We start from the raw sequence: 17,826 nt of genomic DNA on the forward strand, positions 1-17,826 counted from the left end.
TGTACAAAGTACAGTAAAGAGGGAGGTGGTCAATAAGCTCTTGGTACAAGTCCTTTCTCATCTACGGCCAATCTTCTGACTTCTTCCTAATGCAATGCACAAAGCTCTATAACCGCAGTTGCCATCGCCAACAAGGTCATTGACTCTAACAATGTATTTGTGCATTTCTTCAGGAATATCCAACCCGTAATCTTTAGGACCCCTCGTCTTTCCAAAGTCTAACCCATATTTCATATTTCGTGGTGTGGTTGTTTTTAGAGAAGCCTTATTTCTTGGTGTGGTTGTTTTTGGTGTTTTTGGAGAATGCTTCTTTCTTGGTGTGGTATGGGTGTTTTGGGTGGTTGTTTTTGGAGAAGGCTTCTTTCTTGGTGTGGTGTGGGTGTTTTGGGTTAGTGTTTTTAGAGAAGGCTTCTTTCTTGGTGTGGTGTGGGTGTTTTAGGTTGGTGTTTTTGGAGAAGGCTTATTTCTTGGTGTGGTGTGGGTGAAATGGGTAGGCGTAGTGTTTTGTTGTGACGAGACCCACTCCTCATGGTCACGTTGAGAATGTTCAAAATGAGATGGATCTCGCTTTGAAGAGTTCTCATCTCCAGTTAGAAGCTTTCTCTTATAGCTACCTTTCGGCCGACCATTGGTTTTTGCTACCTTTCGGCCGACCATTGGTTCTCTTGGCGGTACTAGCCATGTACTTTCTGGTACAGCAATCTCCATAAGCTTCCTAATCATAACCCTCTTCTCTTCTTCATAAACCATTGCAAACCTTTTCATGAACAAGTCGATCGAAGGTCTAACATCGGGACCAACACCCACTGACACATTGGGAGAAGCAGACAATTAATGTTTTCCAAAAGTGGTCGATAGTAGTCAAAGGGATGGACCGCTCTTGCTCTTCAAACTCAATTAATTTATGAGCACATGGCAGTCCATGGCTCGTGCGCAAATAGCACCAACACCTGATCTCTCCATCTTTAACACATTTTACGCGGGTATCTATTTCTTCAAATAGCAAGTCCAAATATTTGTGTGAGACAAGGCCTCTGAGTTTACGAAACAAAAGAATCTGGTGGTGGTGCTGAGTTACAATCATACTCCTCTCGAAGGTAGCTCTAATCTCTGACATTTGGATCCCTAGAATCGGGTGGATTAAGCTAAACATACTCAAAAAATCATGACAGTTTGCATTTCCTAGTACACGCTTCACCTGAGCATGAGACCCTTCAACTCTATTGGTCGTTGTACTCCCAAAGTGAATGTGTTGGTCAGTCCAACAACATACAAATCGATCCCTGTGAGGAAACCAAGTCTCTCGCAAATGACTAACAAAATTGGAGTACTCAACCCTGTAATAATTTTCCAAAGCATCCTATCTACACTGGAAAATAACCTCTGTCTTTGATTTAACTACAGTGTTCCACGAGAACTGGGCCTTCTCTACAAGTTTTGTGCTTAGAAAAATATTGTAACATTTTGAAAGGACGTACGTAACGATATTCCATCTATATAGATGCTTGTGTGCGTTAGGAAAAACTTTATCAGCGACACTCATCAGGGCCAAGTCCTTATCAGACACGATCACGGATGGGCTTATGTCACCAAGCAAGCCACTAAATTAACGCAGGGCCCACTCATAGTCGACTGCTGTTTCAGACTGAAGCAGCACCTGACACACGGTGAAAGACTTCCACGTTGAACTTACCCCCAACAAACTGTATGAAAGGCCATCGATACCTGTTAGTTTTGTAGGTAACGTCTAACATGAAAATTGTTGGAAAAGTTTGAGCCAACTTAACACCTTCTGGATGGGCCCATAACAACCTCGCTATCTCCTCGGTATTCTCATCCTCTCTCAACTCCTCAAAGTAATGTTTTTTTGCTAACAACTCACACAATCTCTGCAATTGTGTGAGATCGTTCATATCCAATCTCCTCACCTTCTGCCTTGCAGTGTAGACTTGGGATATACTAGATATGTTTTCATGATACCTATTCTTGATGGAATCCAAAATTTGTTTAGGCTTTATTCCACACTTACTCATCTCTGACAAGTACTCGAACTCTGGAATGGTCAAACGAGTAGCAAATGCATGTCCTTCAAGGGTGCCAATACATGGTTGTGAATACCATTTCTAACTTCTATTTTCCAACTATCGACAGTGTTGCATTGGAAAACACCTTTTAACTTAAATGGACATCCCGATTTCTTGGTTTCATTCCGACTTTCTCTTATTTTCCCTCCATTCGCCTTCTATAACACCCCGGCTTTTTCTTTTGTTTTCCTAGTATAAAATAATAATAATAATAATAATAATTAAAACAAAAAATAGGATAAACTCTGTTAAGGATAGGAAACCCCGTAGGTTAGGAGATAAACCTTCCTTCCTTGTTTTTCGCGGGGGTTTAAAACAAAAAGGAGTTTGCACGGAGAGTTAGGAAAACACAGAGAGTTTTAAACAGAAAAAGGGAGAATTTTACTTGAGAGGAAAAGGAAGTTTTTATAGAAATCTACGGATAGCTAGCTGACAAATGGCTAATCACGGGTGAGTAGATATTTTGTTTAACTCATGGATTTTCTTCGTTACTATTGTCTTTCTAAATTTTTATAAACTTCCGTCATCTGGCGGTTCTCAGGCCGTTCTATGCATGCTCAGAAACTTGTCTCAGCGATATGTCTACGCAGCTGATTGAACAACGTAAAAACTTGTCTCGCTATATATGTTTATGCAGTGATTTTAACAACAGAAAAATTGTCGCAATCAATTTGTTTTATGACCGATTGAACAAAGTGTGTTTATAATAATTCAAGTATTAACTCTAATCACATGATTACATACTTGTCGAAAATTGTTAGATTATAGTGATTTAGTTTTCCACATGTTTATACTTGCGGTTGTTTTGGTTGTGAGAACCAACCCTTTTGGTTGGTTGAAGGGGGTGGTCGATTGATATCGAGTGATGGGTCGAGGTTGGTGGTTTGTTTGGAGTATCGTGAAGCGGTCGGACGGGTGGTTAATGGCGTTAATGGAGGCGATCCGAATCGATACTATTTAATTTTGTTGTGTGTTTTGATGGGTTGTACTGTGGTTTTAGTATAGAACTGTGTTGGTGAAATGAGAATTGATTTCATAGGGGTTTGGGGTCATTGAAGCTCAAGAGAAGCCATTAATGGCGTAGAACGCGATTTTCGCAGATATAATGGAATTGAGATTTGAGGGTATCGGTGGATTGGGTTTTTGTGATGAATCCAACCGTGGGATTTAAATTGGAGATGGGTTGGTGGGTTGTGGTGGTCACCGGGTGGAAGTTTTGGTGAGGAAGGAGATGAATATACCCTTCGATTTGGGCTTGGGCCAAATCGGGATGGGCTTTTATCTTTTACTTTTGGATTTTAGTTTTTGGGCTTAAGTTAGCCTATGGGCTTTAGACTTTGGGCCTTTGGGTTAGAAGAGTTTGTGGACTCGACTTTGATCTGTTGACTGAGTGGACTCGACTTTGACCGAGTTGACTTTGACTTTGACCCGATTGACCCGAAATTTGACTTTTCCTAAAATTATGATTCGGGTCTAATAGGATAAGTCTAGGACTATTAACGTGCTTGGCTTTAGGCTAAGACCTTTCTATATATAATCGTGTAATGCGTGTATTAACTAATATCACGATTGTCAAAGATTTTATGATATACAACGTTGACACTTTTCTGATCATATGAAATTAATAACGCGTAAACCTAAAATGCGTGAATCAAGATATTTCGTCGTTCTCTGAAATAATAAATACAATAAATTTCAATAATGCGTAAAACAATTTACCTCACTCTTTTAGAACTCTCCACGCCTAAAATTTCATAATTGAGTTTTATGACTGTTGATGTCATATGTTAGGTGGGCATTTATTGAATGTGTCATAAATGGCCCGTTAGCGTTATATAGGGGTATTCATTGAATGTGCCATGAATGACCCGGGTTTTCATTGAATGTGCCATGAATGACCAGATTGTTTGGACTGCCCTAGAGAGGAACTAAGGTATTCGCTTTGCGGGTTAGTGGTATTAATTTGATTATGTGAGTGTTTTGGGTTTTCTTTTGAATACCTAATATAATATCTACATATGATATATAGAAGTTCTAACTTTCTTTTCTGCGGGAGGGTAGGACTTCATAACATTTTGTGTGGGACCGGTCCTACCCTTATACAGCAGTGGATATCGGTAAGTGTAATTCAATTATTTAGATATTAAAAGGAGTTATTAGAATGAGTTAATAAGATGGAAGTTAATAAGATGGAAGTTAATAAAATGGAAGTTTTGCTTGGGAAGAAATTATGCGGTTAAAATGACGAACTACACATCTTCCAAGCCGCGAATGATTGAGTTATGGGATAAAATAAAGGGATTGTTTGAATAATTAAAGTATGATAATGGTTATATGTGTTTAGTCTACTCATACCAAAGAATTCAATTTGTCGACCCATGTTTGCTTTGTTTTGGCAACGGGTGTGTTCTTGGGAACATAGGTGGAAAGGCGATGGAATCAAGGGCGTGATTGATTGATTCTTCACCGAGCAATCGGAGTTTAGTTTATTAGGTATGATCTTTTGGAATGATGTAATAACGTAGGTTACATTTTCATATGACATGAAATACAATGTTGAAGACATGTTATTCTTAAAGTTTGTTTATGTTTGTATTGGGATGGAAGAAAGTTTTTAATAAAGTGATAGTTGAGGAATTTGGAGTTTTTTGTTGTTAAGTTGATCCCCGCTGTGATGTGGGTTTTAGGTTTTGACATGTGTTGTATCACCCCGTCATAGCCCAGGTTTTAGACAATTGAATATAGTGATGTTTGAGATATTTATATTTCAAATATTCATTATTTTAATTGTTTAGAAAATCGGGCTGTGACATTTTGGTATCAGAGCTTAGGTTAGCCTAGATAGTGAAGGTCTAGGTGATCCTCGGAATGTGGTGATTGGGTGTGTTTGAGTTTAAGATGTTTGAAGTACTAATAGAAGTTAGTTTTGTTAGGTGATGGCTGGAGATGACAATGGCGTTCGGTAATCGAAGGAATAATACCATATCTGGCGATTTGGGATCAATATTAACTTCAGTTGGTGCAAAACTATTCGGAGGGGTCAACATGCTAATCTAGGAGATCCTTTTGCTAGGAGAAACAAGGATTTTGTTACTTTAGGAGGCCGAAGTTCAAGGGAGAGAAAGGGGCCATTGATCTTTGAGAAATGGGTTACTATGTGTGAGTCCGGTGTTTGCTAAGATGCAAACTCACCGAGGTGCGTAGGAGTTGGCTTCTCACCAGTTGGAGGGGTCAGCTTTATTTTGGTGGAGGTCTATCAAGGATAATGTGGATGTGGGAAATATGACTTGGGAGGATTTCCAAGTAAGATTTGAGGGAAGGTTTGTTCCTAATGCTATTAAAGAGCAATTAATTGAGGAATTCTTTCATCTGACCCAAGGAGGGAAAACTGTTACAGAGTATGTGACTAAGTTCAATGAACTATCGAGGTATGCTCCCTATCTAGTGGATACCCAAGTAAAGAAGAACCAGAAGTTCATCCGTGGACTAGAGCCATGTCTATCGAGTTATTTGATACCCTTTGATTCAGAAACTTTCGATCGCGTGTTAGATTTGGCATTAAGATATGAACAGTTGGATAATAAACCCGGAAATGAGAAGATTAAAGAGAATGCCCCAAAACAAGCCAGCTTACACCTTATTTCTAGTCACCCACGCCAAGGGCGAGAAAAAAGTCAAAGATCACCCATATAATAGGCAAACAAGTAAGCATGTGGATAATGACGCCGAAAGTGCTTCGCTAAAGAGATTTGATGGTAATTGTTTGAACTGCGGGGAGGTTGGACATACTATTCGAAGATGTTCTAAACCCAATGAACTAGTAGGCAAGTGTTATAAATGTGGGCAGCTGGGACACTATGCTAAGAACTGCACTGGTTAATGTTAGGTATGTTTGAATTTGTTGTTTGCTAGTTTCCTTTATTGGTACTTGGCATGTAAGAATTTATCGTATGATTATGAAAATAAAATGCTGGTTGTTTTAACGGTTAGTTTCTTATGATTTATAATCAAAATTGTTCGGCATGTTATAGTATTGTTTTCCTAACGGAGTTTTCGATTTTAAGTAAGTATTGACTAAAGAAGAAATGGTTATTTTAAAATTTCATATTTGAGTAAATTGGAATTATCCAAGGAATAAAGAAACCCTTTTGATAAAGGTTGGATTTGAAATATTTGATATTGTCCAAGTTATGTATATCGTTGGTGTGTGATCCAATATACATAACATCTCTCTGTATGCATCGTTGGAGTTTGATCCAAGTGTACATGTACATCGTTGGAGTGTGATCCATTGTGCATACCACACATCGCTGGTGTTTGATCCTATGTGATGGTAGAGAGTTAGTATGCATCGTTGGTGTGTGAACCGGTGTATACTTGCATATCGTTGGTGTGTGAGCCAAGATGCATACATCACATTGTAGGTGTTTGATCCTATGTGATGGTGGACATAGTATAGGCCGTTGATAATATGAATCATCTATCGTTTTATATTTTTATTTTCTAACATGTGGTGTTTGTTTGAGACAATCGAGAGAAATGTTGATATATATGTAAATACTAAGAGTGGAACTAACTGCCTCGGTGTGAGAGGAACTACATTGCCTTCTTAGTATGATTTCACTCAGAAAATATGAATTTGTTGAACTGAGAAAGAATGATTTTAATTAAGTGTTGGCAATTGAAGAAAACTAATTATGTTTATTCCTTTTAAGGTGTATACTTTCTTGCGATACACGCATATGTCTCATTTTTATTGGTTGACGTCTTGTTTGTTTGGTTAATCTACACTCTACCTTGAATCTCGGGCGAGATCCTTTTAAGATGTGTATATTATAACACCCGGCTTTTCTTTTGTTTTCCTAGTATAAAATAATAATAATAATAATAATAATTAAAACAAAAATAGGATAAACTCTGTTAAGGATAGGAAACCCCGTAGGTTAGGAGATAAACCTTCCTTCCTTTTTTTTTCGGGGTTTAAAACAAAAAGGAGTTTGCACGGAGAGTTAGGAAAACACAGAGAGTTTTAAAAACGTAAAAAAGGGAGAATTTTACCGAGAGAGGAAAAGGAAGTTTTTATAGAAATCTACTACGGATAGCTAGTCGACAAATGGAGCTAATCACGGGTGAGTAGATATTTTTTTGTTTAACTCATGGATTTTCTTCTTAGTTACTATTGTCTTTCTAAATTTTTATAAACTTCCGTCATCTCACCGGTTCTCAGGCCGTTCTATGCATGCTCAGAAAACTTGTTCCGCTGATATGTCTACGCAGTTGATTGAACAACGAAAAACTTGTCCGCTATATATGTTTATGCAGTGATTTTAACAACAGAAAAATTGTCCGCAATCAATTTGTTTTATGCGACCGATTGAACAAAGTGTGTTTATAATAATTCAAGTATTAACTCTAATCACATGATTACATCTTGTCGAAAAATTGTTAGATTATAGTGATTTAGTTTTCCACATGTTTATACTTTGCCGGTTGTTTTGGTTGTGAGAACCAACCCTTTTGGTTGGTTGAAGGGGGGTGGTCGATTGATATCGAAAGTGATGGGTCGAGGTTGGTGGTTTGTTTGAGTAATCGTGAAGAAGCAATGGACGGTGTTAATGGCGTTAATGGAAAGCGATCCGAATCGATACTATTTAATTTTGTTGTGTGTTTTGATGGGTTGTACTGTGGTTTTAGTATAGAACTGTGTTGGTGAAATGAGAATTGATTTCATAGGGGGTTGGGGCCGCATTGAAGCTCAAGAGAAGCCATTAATGGCGCAGAAACGCGATTTTCGCAAAGATAATGGAATTGAGATTTGAGGGTATCGGTGGATTGGGTTTTTGTGATGAATCCAACCGTGGGATTTAAATTGAGATGGGTTGGTGGGTTGTGGTGGTCACCGGTGGAAGTTTTGGTGAGGAAGGAGATGAATGCCTTCCGATTTGGGCTTGGGCCAAATCGGGATGGGCTTTTATCTTTTTACTTTTGGATTTTAGTTTTTGGGCTTAAGTTAGCCTATGGGCTTTAGACTTTGGGCCTTTGGGTTAGAAGAGTTTGTGGACTCGACTTTGATCATTGACCGAGTGGACTCGACTTTGACCAGAGTTGACTTTGACTTTGACCAGTTGACCCGAAAATTTGACTTTTCCTAAAATTATGATTCGGTCTAATAGGATAAGTCTAGGACTATTAACGTGCTTGGCTTTAGGCTAAGACCTTTCTATATATAATGTATGCGTGTATTAACTAATATCACGATTGTCAAAGATATTTTATGATATACAACGCCGACACTTAGGCGATCATGAAATTAATAACGCGTAAACCTAAAATACGTGAATCAAGATATTTTTCGCCGCTTCTCTGAAATAATAAATACAATAAATTTCAATAATCGTAAAACAATTTACCTCACTCTTTTAGAACTCTCCACTTAAAAAATTTCATAATTGAGTTTTATGACCGCTGATGTCATATGTTAGGTGGGCATTTATTGAATGTGTCATAAATGGCCCGTTAATATATATAGGTATTCATTGAATGTGCCATGAATGACCCGGGTTTTCATTGAATGTGCCATGAATGACCAGATTGTTTGGACTGCCCTAGAGAGGAACTAAGGTATTCGCCTTGCGGGTTAGTGGTATTAATTTGATTATGTGAGTGTTTTGGGTTTTCTTTTGAATACCTAATATAATATCTACATATGATATATAGAAGTTCTAACTTTCTTTTGCAGGAGGGTAGGACTTAATAACATTTTGTGTAGGGACGCGGTCCTACCCTTATACAGCAGTGGATATCGGTAAGTGTAATTCAATTATTTAGATATTAAAAGGAGTTATTAGAATGAGTTAATAAGATGGAAGTTAATAAGATGGAAGTTAATAAAATGGAAGTTTTGCTTGGGAAGAAATTATGCCGGTTAAAATGACGGAACTACCGTCTTCCAAGCCGTGGAATGATTGAGTTATGGGATAAAATAAAGGGATTGTTTGAATAATTAAAGTATGATAATGGTTATATGTGTTTAGTCTACTCATACCAGCAAATTCAATTTGCTGACCCATGTTTGCTTTGTTTTGGCAACGTGGGTGTGTTCTTGGGAACATAGGTGGAAGGCGAATCGCTGGCGCAGGTGATTGGGATTCTCACCGGAGCAACTGGAGAGTTTAGTTTATTAGGTATGATCTTTTGGAAGGATGTAATAACGTAGGTTACATTTTCATATGACATGAAATACAATGTTGAAGACATGTTATTCTTAAAGTTTGTTTATGTTTGTATTGGGATGGAAGAAAGTTTTTAATAAAGTGATAGTTGAGGAATTTGGAGTTTTTTTGTTGTTAAGTTGATCCTGTTGTGATGTGGGTTTTAGGTTTTGACATGTGTTGTATCACCCCGTCATAGCCTGGGTTTTTAGACAATTGAATATAGTGATGTTTGAGATATTTATATTTCAAATATTCATTATTTTAATTGTTTAGAAAATCGGGCTGTGACACCTTCCTTCTTGTGTGACTGATATACACCCGAGCACTCCCAAGCCAAATTCAATCTTGCTACTCGGTTTCCCTTAGCATACTCCGACTTTTCAATTACCACAACCACATTAACTTGTTTTCCTATAGTAGTTGCCCAACCAATTGCCTCGCTACGTGTATGAAAGACCTAAACACATAAAAAACAACAACTATTATTAATATACTAATAAAGTTATATTTAGAAAATTTAAAAAAAAAATGAAATCAATGCCTACTCCATCATAGAGGTGGGAATTTGGCCCTAACGACCCTAACCCGACCTTGACCGACCCGACCCTAAGCCCTATAAAGCCCTCACAACTAAAGCCCTCACAGAGTTTAGGGCAGGGCTAGGGCTAAGGTTCTGAAACATAGGCCCGGCCCTAATTCAGCCCTAGTTATAGTTTTATATTTTCACTATAAATACACGTACCATAATTGTCTAACTCTTTGTTAAATATTTTAATTAAAATAACAATGTCCTTTGGAATTTATCACTTACACCCAATGGTACTTCCAATAACTTGTCTTATATAACAAAAACTTGTCAACCTATCTAACAGCCATGAAGAACAATGAGCACTAGCCTAATAAAAAAATAAAACTTTATTTCTTTGATCATCAAATCAAAGTCTAGAACTTATTATTCTCAATTTATTTTCCCACTTACTTCTTATAAATTATATTTTTATTCACATCCAAGCCAAGTCTAGAACTAAAGGTTTCCGTCCACACCATTAAAGCGAAATACAGAGCAGACATTTGTAACACAGAAACAAAAAAAACAACCTTTGTTTGAAAAATGGCATTTGTAAAATGAAGAAAATATATAGGCCCGGCCCTAAAGCCTTTAAAGAGGGCTTAGGGTAGGGTCAGGGCTTGAGATTTAGACTTGTGACCCGCCCGACCGACCACCCTCTTTGACTTTTAGGGCGGGCCGAATCCGACCTTTAATATCTAAAGGGCTTTTAAATGTTTAGGGCCGGGCTAGCCCGACCTGCCTACCCCTACTCCATCATACCTCTTCCATAGTAAATATTTCAATTGTATCACTTAAAATCGGTTGACAATCCACGTCATTCGAGTTTGCAGAGGATTGGTTCTCGGATCGCGACAAAGGATCCTACATTTAGAATAAAACAAGAGTCTAAAACAATTTGTGTAATGAGGGATTTCAAAGTCACCAAAAAAAATGAACTTCTCACTAAATTTAGTCCAAATTAAATGACCCAGTCATGTAGTTCCATAGAGGGTCCAAACGACCCAGCCATGTTGGTTGCTAGAGTCCCCAAACGACCCAAAGGTGTCGTTTGGGCTCGGGTTCTAAATGTTCTTGATTCATTCATTCAATCAAGTGTTTTGCATTCATTCTAATCAATGCTCTCTTATAGATTCATTCATTCATTTAATCAATCAAGTGTTTTGTATTCATTCTAATCAAGTGTTACCTCATTATTTAGGTTTGGTTGTCTTTGTCGTCGACGATTTCTCGGCATCTCATTTGCTCGACTAGTCGCATCTTCTATTTCTTCAACTTCTTCACCTTCACCTTCAACATTTTTTGCCACTTTTTCACTTTCTATTGGTTGTTCTTTACCTTCAACATTTCTTATATTTTCTCCTTCTCTAATTTGTTGTTGCACCTCAAGCATTACTTCAAATGCTTCTTATTCATCTTCGTGTTCAATTTAGGATTTTGATTGTGTTTTGATTGAGTATGAAAATAGTAAGGAGTAAATGAGAAACTTGAGTATTTGATTGAGTATGAAAAAAGGAGTAAGGAGTAAATAAGAAACTTGAGTATTCTATGTAGAGATATTTGAAATTTTGATATATTTCGAATAATTGAGTGAAATATGTTTGTAAACCCTAAACCCCAAACTAGTTTATTATTCACAATTGAAAAAAAAATGGAAAATAACAAGTTTAGATATAAAACAAATTATTATTTTAGATTTGGATAATTGAGTGAATTGAATATGTTTGAAATTAAATTTTTTTTATGGTACGAAATTTGTAAACCCTAAACCCCAAACCCCAAACTAGTTTATGATTCACAATTTGAAAAAAAAATGGAAAATAACAAGTTTAGATATAAAACAAATTATTATTTCGAATAATTAAGTGAAATATGTTGGTACGAAATTTGTAAACCCTGAACCCTAAACCCTAAATCCCAAACCCCAAACCCCCAAACTAGTTTATGATTCACAATTTGAAAAAGAAAATAAAAAATAACAAGTTTAGATATAAAACAAATTATTATTTCGAATAATTGAGTGAAATATGTTGGTACGAAATTTGTAAACCCTGAACCCTAAACCTTAAACCCCAAACCCCAAACTAGTTTATGATTCATAATTGAAAAATAAAAATAAAAATAACAAGTTTAGATATAAAACAAATTATTATTTTAGCTTTTGGCATGTTTGATTATATTATTTTAGATTTTGGCATGTTTAATTACATGTTTTAACTTGGTTATATAGATATTATGTCATAATAGATAAAGAGTGTAGAGTGTATGTAATTATGCTGGTGCAACTAATTGTGTTGTTCCTAACCCAATTTTTTAAATCGGATTTCAATTTTGCTAATTCAATTGGGATGTATTGATAATTGATCATTACTAATTCAATTTTGCAGATCATTGTTTAAATAAATTATTGTACAATTATGATCGATTAATGATTTGTATTATAAGAAAAGTGTTCAGTGTTTTATGTATAAGAAAAGTGTAATTGGTGTTTATGTAATCAATTTTTATTGGTTAATCGGGCTAATCATGAATTATATTCTCTTGGTTTAGAACTTTTCAATTATTTTAGTCCAAACGACTCCCCCATGTCGCCCCATAGAAGCCCCAAACGACCCAGCCATACCGCTTGCATGTGATACATACCAAACGACATGGTCAGACCGTTCCATGGAAAAAATAGAAAGCTCTATCTCAAACGATATGGCCAAGCCGTTTAAGTGTACACTCAAACAATATGGTGATACCACCCCCCCCCCCCCCCCTCAAACAGCACGCTCAGACCGTTCCATGGAAAAAAAAGAGCTCTGTCTCAAACGATATGGTCAAGCCGTTTGAGTATACACTCAAACGATATGGTAGTACCGTTTGAGTGTAGCACGCTCAGACCGTTTCATGGAGATTCCAGAGAGCCAATTCTCAAACGACAAGCTCAAACCGCGTGCATGTATACTAAAACGACATGGTGGTATCGTTTGAGTGTATACTCAAACGACATGGCGAGACCGTTTCACTCAAACGACTCGAGGGTTTCGTTATGGCGATACCGGTTGATTGAATTGGTTGTAAAATTTCTTTTTTTTTGGGGTTGCCTAATCCAATTTGATGAGTGCCCAATTAAAGTAGCTTTTATAACTCTGGTTTTTAGCAAAGCCCAAAATATCGCCGATATATCCGATATATATCGTGTTTTTGGTACACCGATATGGATATATTCGATATATATCTACCGAATATAGAATAATTTTTTTCCCAATATATATCCGAATTTCCAATATAAAACTTTATATCGCCGATATAATTGATATTTACGATATATATCGTTTGACTTTTTGACCAATTTTTAATATAAATATTTTTGAAATATCCGATATATATATCGGCGAGATATCCGATATATAGTCGATATATCCGAGATATCGGTGGAGGTAATTTTAATGTTTAATTGCATGACTCAACTGATGAGGAAACTCCATTGGACCCACAAGTATATGAGGTTGCACCCAGAAACAATAGTGGTAAAGGAGTTCTTAATGACAATTCCCAAAGAATGTATGCGCCCAATGTATAGTTGCACCAACACTCCTCGAATTGGAATTATATTAGAATTTCTAACATAAAAATATGAGTGGCATGTTCGACAATTTCTCGGCGGTAGGTATAACTCTGTATACACTTGGGTAGGGTATTGTGAAGCAGTTAGGATTCAAGAAGCGGGTATGCAAATTGACCAGCCACGTCACTCGTTTATGTATTGATGTAACTTATTTATCTTATTTTGTAATTTGAGACTTTGAGTACATTAGATTATGACATTGTGGTTAATTATTTATCAATATTTTTTTATGGTTTTTTTGATAAATAAATGTTGCTATTATATCCTCTGATATATCCGATATTTCCAATATTTTAGATAGTTTGGACGGGTCACCAAAAAAATAGATATATCCGATATTTTTAATATATCGGTTTTAGGTACACCGAAATATTCACCGAATTCGATATTTTGAGCTGTTTTGAGTTTTTACACCGACTACACACAAAGAATGAGGTTTCCCAAGTAAAACATTCTTTAATTGCCCATTACACCCTTAGACGTGGGCCGCAAGGGTCAAAATATCTAAAACGAGAAAGGCGGTTCAACGTTCAACCCCTTGTCCCATCTGTATTTCCACACTATAAAAACCAACCACAGAAACACAAAAGAAAAAGAAAAACAAGAAAGAGAGAACTCTCTATCTTTTATTCTAGCTACATTTTTTCAGTAGAAAATTTCAACCATGAGCTTTCCCCAACAAAATAACAGAACCCGAAGAAACCTGACTCCTCGTAATCATTGGATCCCTAAACCCTCCACATCATCATCATCATCATCCGACGTGGAAGGTACAAATAAGTTACCACAACTAGTACAAGAAATAAAAGAGAAACTATTAAAGGGAAATGTAGAATGTATGATATGTTACGATATGGTAAAAAGGTCAGCACCAATGTGGTCGTGTTCAAGTTGTTATTCTATATTCCATTTACATTGTATTAAAAAATGGGCACGTGCACCGACATCTGTCGGTAATCAGGGGACGAATTGGCGGTGTCCCGGTTGTCAGTCTGTGCAGTTTAATTCTGGTAAGGAGATAAAGTACCTGTGTTTTTGCGGAAAGAGGTATGACCCACCTTTTGATTCATATTTAACGCCGCATTCGTGTGGTGAGAATTGTGGGAAAAGACTTGATAGGAATGAGGAGGATAGGTGTCCACATTTATGTGTTTTGCAATGCCATCCTGGTCCTTGTCCTCCTTGTAAAGCGTTTACACCTCCGCGGATGTGCCCGTGTGGGAAGAAAGTTATTACTACTAGATGTTTTGATAGGAAGTCTGTTGTAACATGTGGGGATGTATGTGATAAGGTTCTTGAATGCGGGCGCCATATGTGTCGGAAGATTTGTCATGTTGGTTGTTGTGAGCCTTGTGGAGAGTTGGTGAATGCTGTTTGTTTTTGTAAGAAGGAATCACAGCTTGTCCTTTGTGGAGAAATGGCGTTGAAAGGGGAAGTGAGGGATAGTGATGGTGTGTTTTCGTGTAACTCGGCCTGTGGGAGGAGTCTTAGTTGTGGGAATCATGTGTGTGGGAATACTTGTCATCCAGGGCCTTGTGGTGAGTGTGAATTAATGCCTTCGAGGATCAAGACGTGTTATTGTGGGAAAACAGAATTAGAAAAGGAAAGAAGTAGTTGTTTGGACGCGATCCCTACTTGCTCACAGATATGTGGTAAGCTTCTTCCCTGTGGTCTTCACCATTGTAAAGAGTTGTGCCATGTTGGGGACTGTGCACCTTGTATGGTCACTGTCAGCCAAAGTTGTCGTTGTGGGTCTTGTTCACAAAGTGTGGAGTGCTCTAGAAAAATGGCAGAGAATTATGTATGCGATAAGCCTTGTGGGCGGAAAAAGAATTGTGGTAGGCACAGGTGTAGTGAGAGGTGTTGTCCTCTCTTTAATTCCAAAACCCAACTTCCAGGTGACTGGGATCCTCATTTGTGTTCAATGGTCTGTGGTAAGAAGCTCAGGTGTGGACAGCATTCGTGTCAGTCGCTCTGCCATATTGGTCATTGCCCTCCTTGCCTTGAAACTATATTCAATGACTTGACATGTGCTTGTGGGAAGACGTCAATCCCTCCTCCGCAACCTTGTGGTACACCTCCTCCATCTTGTCAACATCCGTGCTTGGTTCCTCAGTCTTGTGGCCATGCCTCTTCTCACAGCTGCCACTTTGGAGACTGCCCACCTTGTTCAGTTCCAGTGGCAAAAGAATGCGTAGGTGGTCATGTATTCCTGAGAAATATACCGTGTGGGTCAAGGGATATTAGATGTAATCAGCTATGTGGAAAGACCCGTATATGTGGTATGCATGCTTGTGCAAGAACTTGTCATCTACCTCCTTGTGATCCTTCTGGTGATTTTGGTTGTAGCCCAAAATCAACTTGTGGACAGACATGCGGTGCTCCACGAAGAGATTGCAGACATACATGCACTTCCATTTGTCATCCTTTAGCACCCTGTCCTGATGTAAGATGCGAATTTCCTGTGACAATTACTTGTTCATGTGGTCGGATAACTGCCAGAGCACCCTGTGACACTGGAGGAAGCAGTTGTGGGTATCATGTGGATTCTCTTTTTGAAGCTTCCGTAGCTCAAAAGTTACCAGTTCCACTTCAACCTGTGGAAGAAAATGGTAAGAAGGTTCCACTGGGGCAGAGGAAGCTTGTCTGTAATGAGGAGTGTGCAAAGATGGAGCGCAAACGTGTACTCGCAGATGCTTTTGATATCTCTCCTCCAAACCTGGATGCCCTTCATTTTGGTGAGAACTCGGCCTTGCCTGACATGCTTACAGACCTGCTTAGGCGAGATCCAATGTGGGTTTTTTCTGTCGAAGAGAGATGCAAGCTCCTAGTTCTTGGGAAGAATAAAGGAGGCAACACCAACGGTCTTAGAGTTCATGTTTTCTGCTCAATGCTTAAGGACAGGAGAGATGCGGTAAGGCATATTGCAGAAAGATGGAAGCTTGTAGTTCATGGTGCAGGGAGGGAGCCAAAAAGTTTCTTAGTGGTTCATGTCACACCCAAGTCGAAAGTACCATCTCGACTGCTTGGGCCCAAGGGTTCTGTGCTAGTGAATGTATCTCATCCTTCTGCTTTTGATTGTATGGTAGACATGGATCCACGACTTGTGGTGTCTCTGATGGATTTGCCAAGTGATGCAGATATAAGTGCGCTAGTGTTAAGGTTTGGCGGGGAGTGTGAATTAGTCTGGTTGAATGATAGAAATGCCTTGGCTGTATTTAGTGATCGCGTCCGAGCAGCAACTGCACTAAGAAGGTTAGATCATGGTTCAGCATATCATGGTGTTGTGGTTCTACAGAATGGTGGCACATCAGCTTCATCTCCGGGGGTTAATGCTTGGGAAGGAGCAGAAGTCACCAAAATTAATCCATGGAAAAAGGCTGTTGTGCAGGACACCCAGTGGGAGGAGTGTTCATGGGGTAGTGAGGACTGGTCTGATGCTACCAGTGTGCAGCCACAGGTGTGGAAAGGTAAAGAAACATTATTTGCTCCTTCAGCAAACAGGTGGAAGGCTTTGGACCCAGATACTTTTCCAAAACCAATGACTGTGGCCTCGTCAGGAACTGAGAATTCAGTGGAGCATGGCACTGGTAATTCTTCAGGTACAGAATCAGTATCACGTGTGCACGGTTTGAACTTGACTGGGCAGATTGCAGGCGTAACTGAGGTAGCAGAACCGTCTGAAGTGGTAGATGACTGGGAAAAAGCTTTTGACTAAATAGATGGATTCAAGTGAGTTGGGTGCTAGGCAAAGAAAAATTGTCAAACTTCTTCCATCTTGTTCATGTATGAATTTCATTTGTTATAGTTCTTCTTTCCTGTTATAAAAGAAAAGGAAAAAGGAAAAACATTGATTGTATCATCAACAATGGCAACTATCATAAGTATACCAGCCCTTTTTTGCTGCGGAGGTAAATACTGCTTTCAAAGATTCATATGGGAATCTGTCGTTTATCTTTTGATGCTTTGATAAGTTTTCTTGTTTCTGTTAATACACAAATTTATGTAGTGATGTGACTGTATGTATGGGTATTTCTTTCTAGACTGTGTTTGACTTAACTGGGAGATTAAGCTACTGTTGCTTGGAGTGTATCTCTTTTCCAGAGTTCATCATTATGAGTAGCTCTTTTGCCTAAAAAAATTTGTGACTGCAATATGTAACTATTTATATTTTTAGATAAAGTGACTTGGATTTTGATGCCATGTGGTAGGACTAAACTTTGTTATGGGGTCGTTGTTTGGCAATGAGAATTCAGTTTTAGATATGGTTGGCTGTTGGAACACATTATTACTTTAAAAGCGCTGCATAGCTATACATTGAATCAACTTTAGTCATGTTCCAAGGTT

At 38.1% G+C, this 17,826-nt stretch overlaps 1 protein-coding gene across 1 annotated transcript; it reads left to right on the forward strand.

The window, feature by feature from the left end:
* Positions 1–14,051: 14,051 nt before the first annotated feature.
* Positions 14,052–17,395, forward strand: LOC147475273 (NF-X1-type zinc finger protein NFXL1-like). The gene has a single exon (XM_086583635.1). The coding sequence runs from the start codon at positions 14,144–14,146 to the stop codon at positions 17,195–17,197; it is 3,054 nt and encodes a 1,017-aa protein (XP_086439761.1). The 5' UTR covers positions 14,052–14,143; the 3' UTR covers positions 17,198–17,395.
* The last annotated feature ends 431 nt before the right edge of the window (positions 17,396–17,826 follow it).

This window comes from Coptis chinensis, chromosome 9 (genome assembly GCF_015680905.1).
Source record: "Coptis chinensis isolate HL-2020 chromosome 9, ASM1568090v1, whole genome shotgun sequence".
NCBI classification, from domain to species: Eukaryota; Viridiplantae; Streptophyta; class Magnoliopsida; order Ranunculales; family Ranunculaceae; genus Coptis; species Coptis chinensis.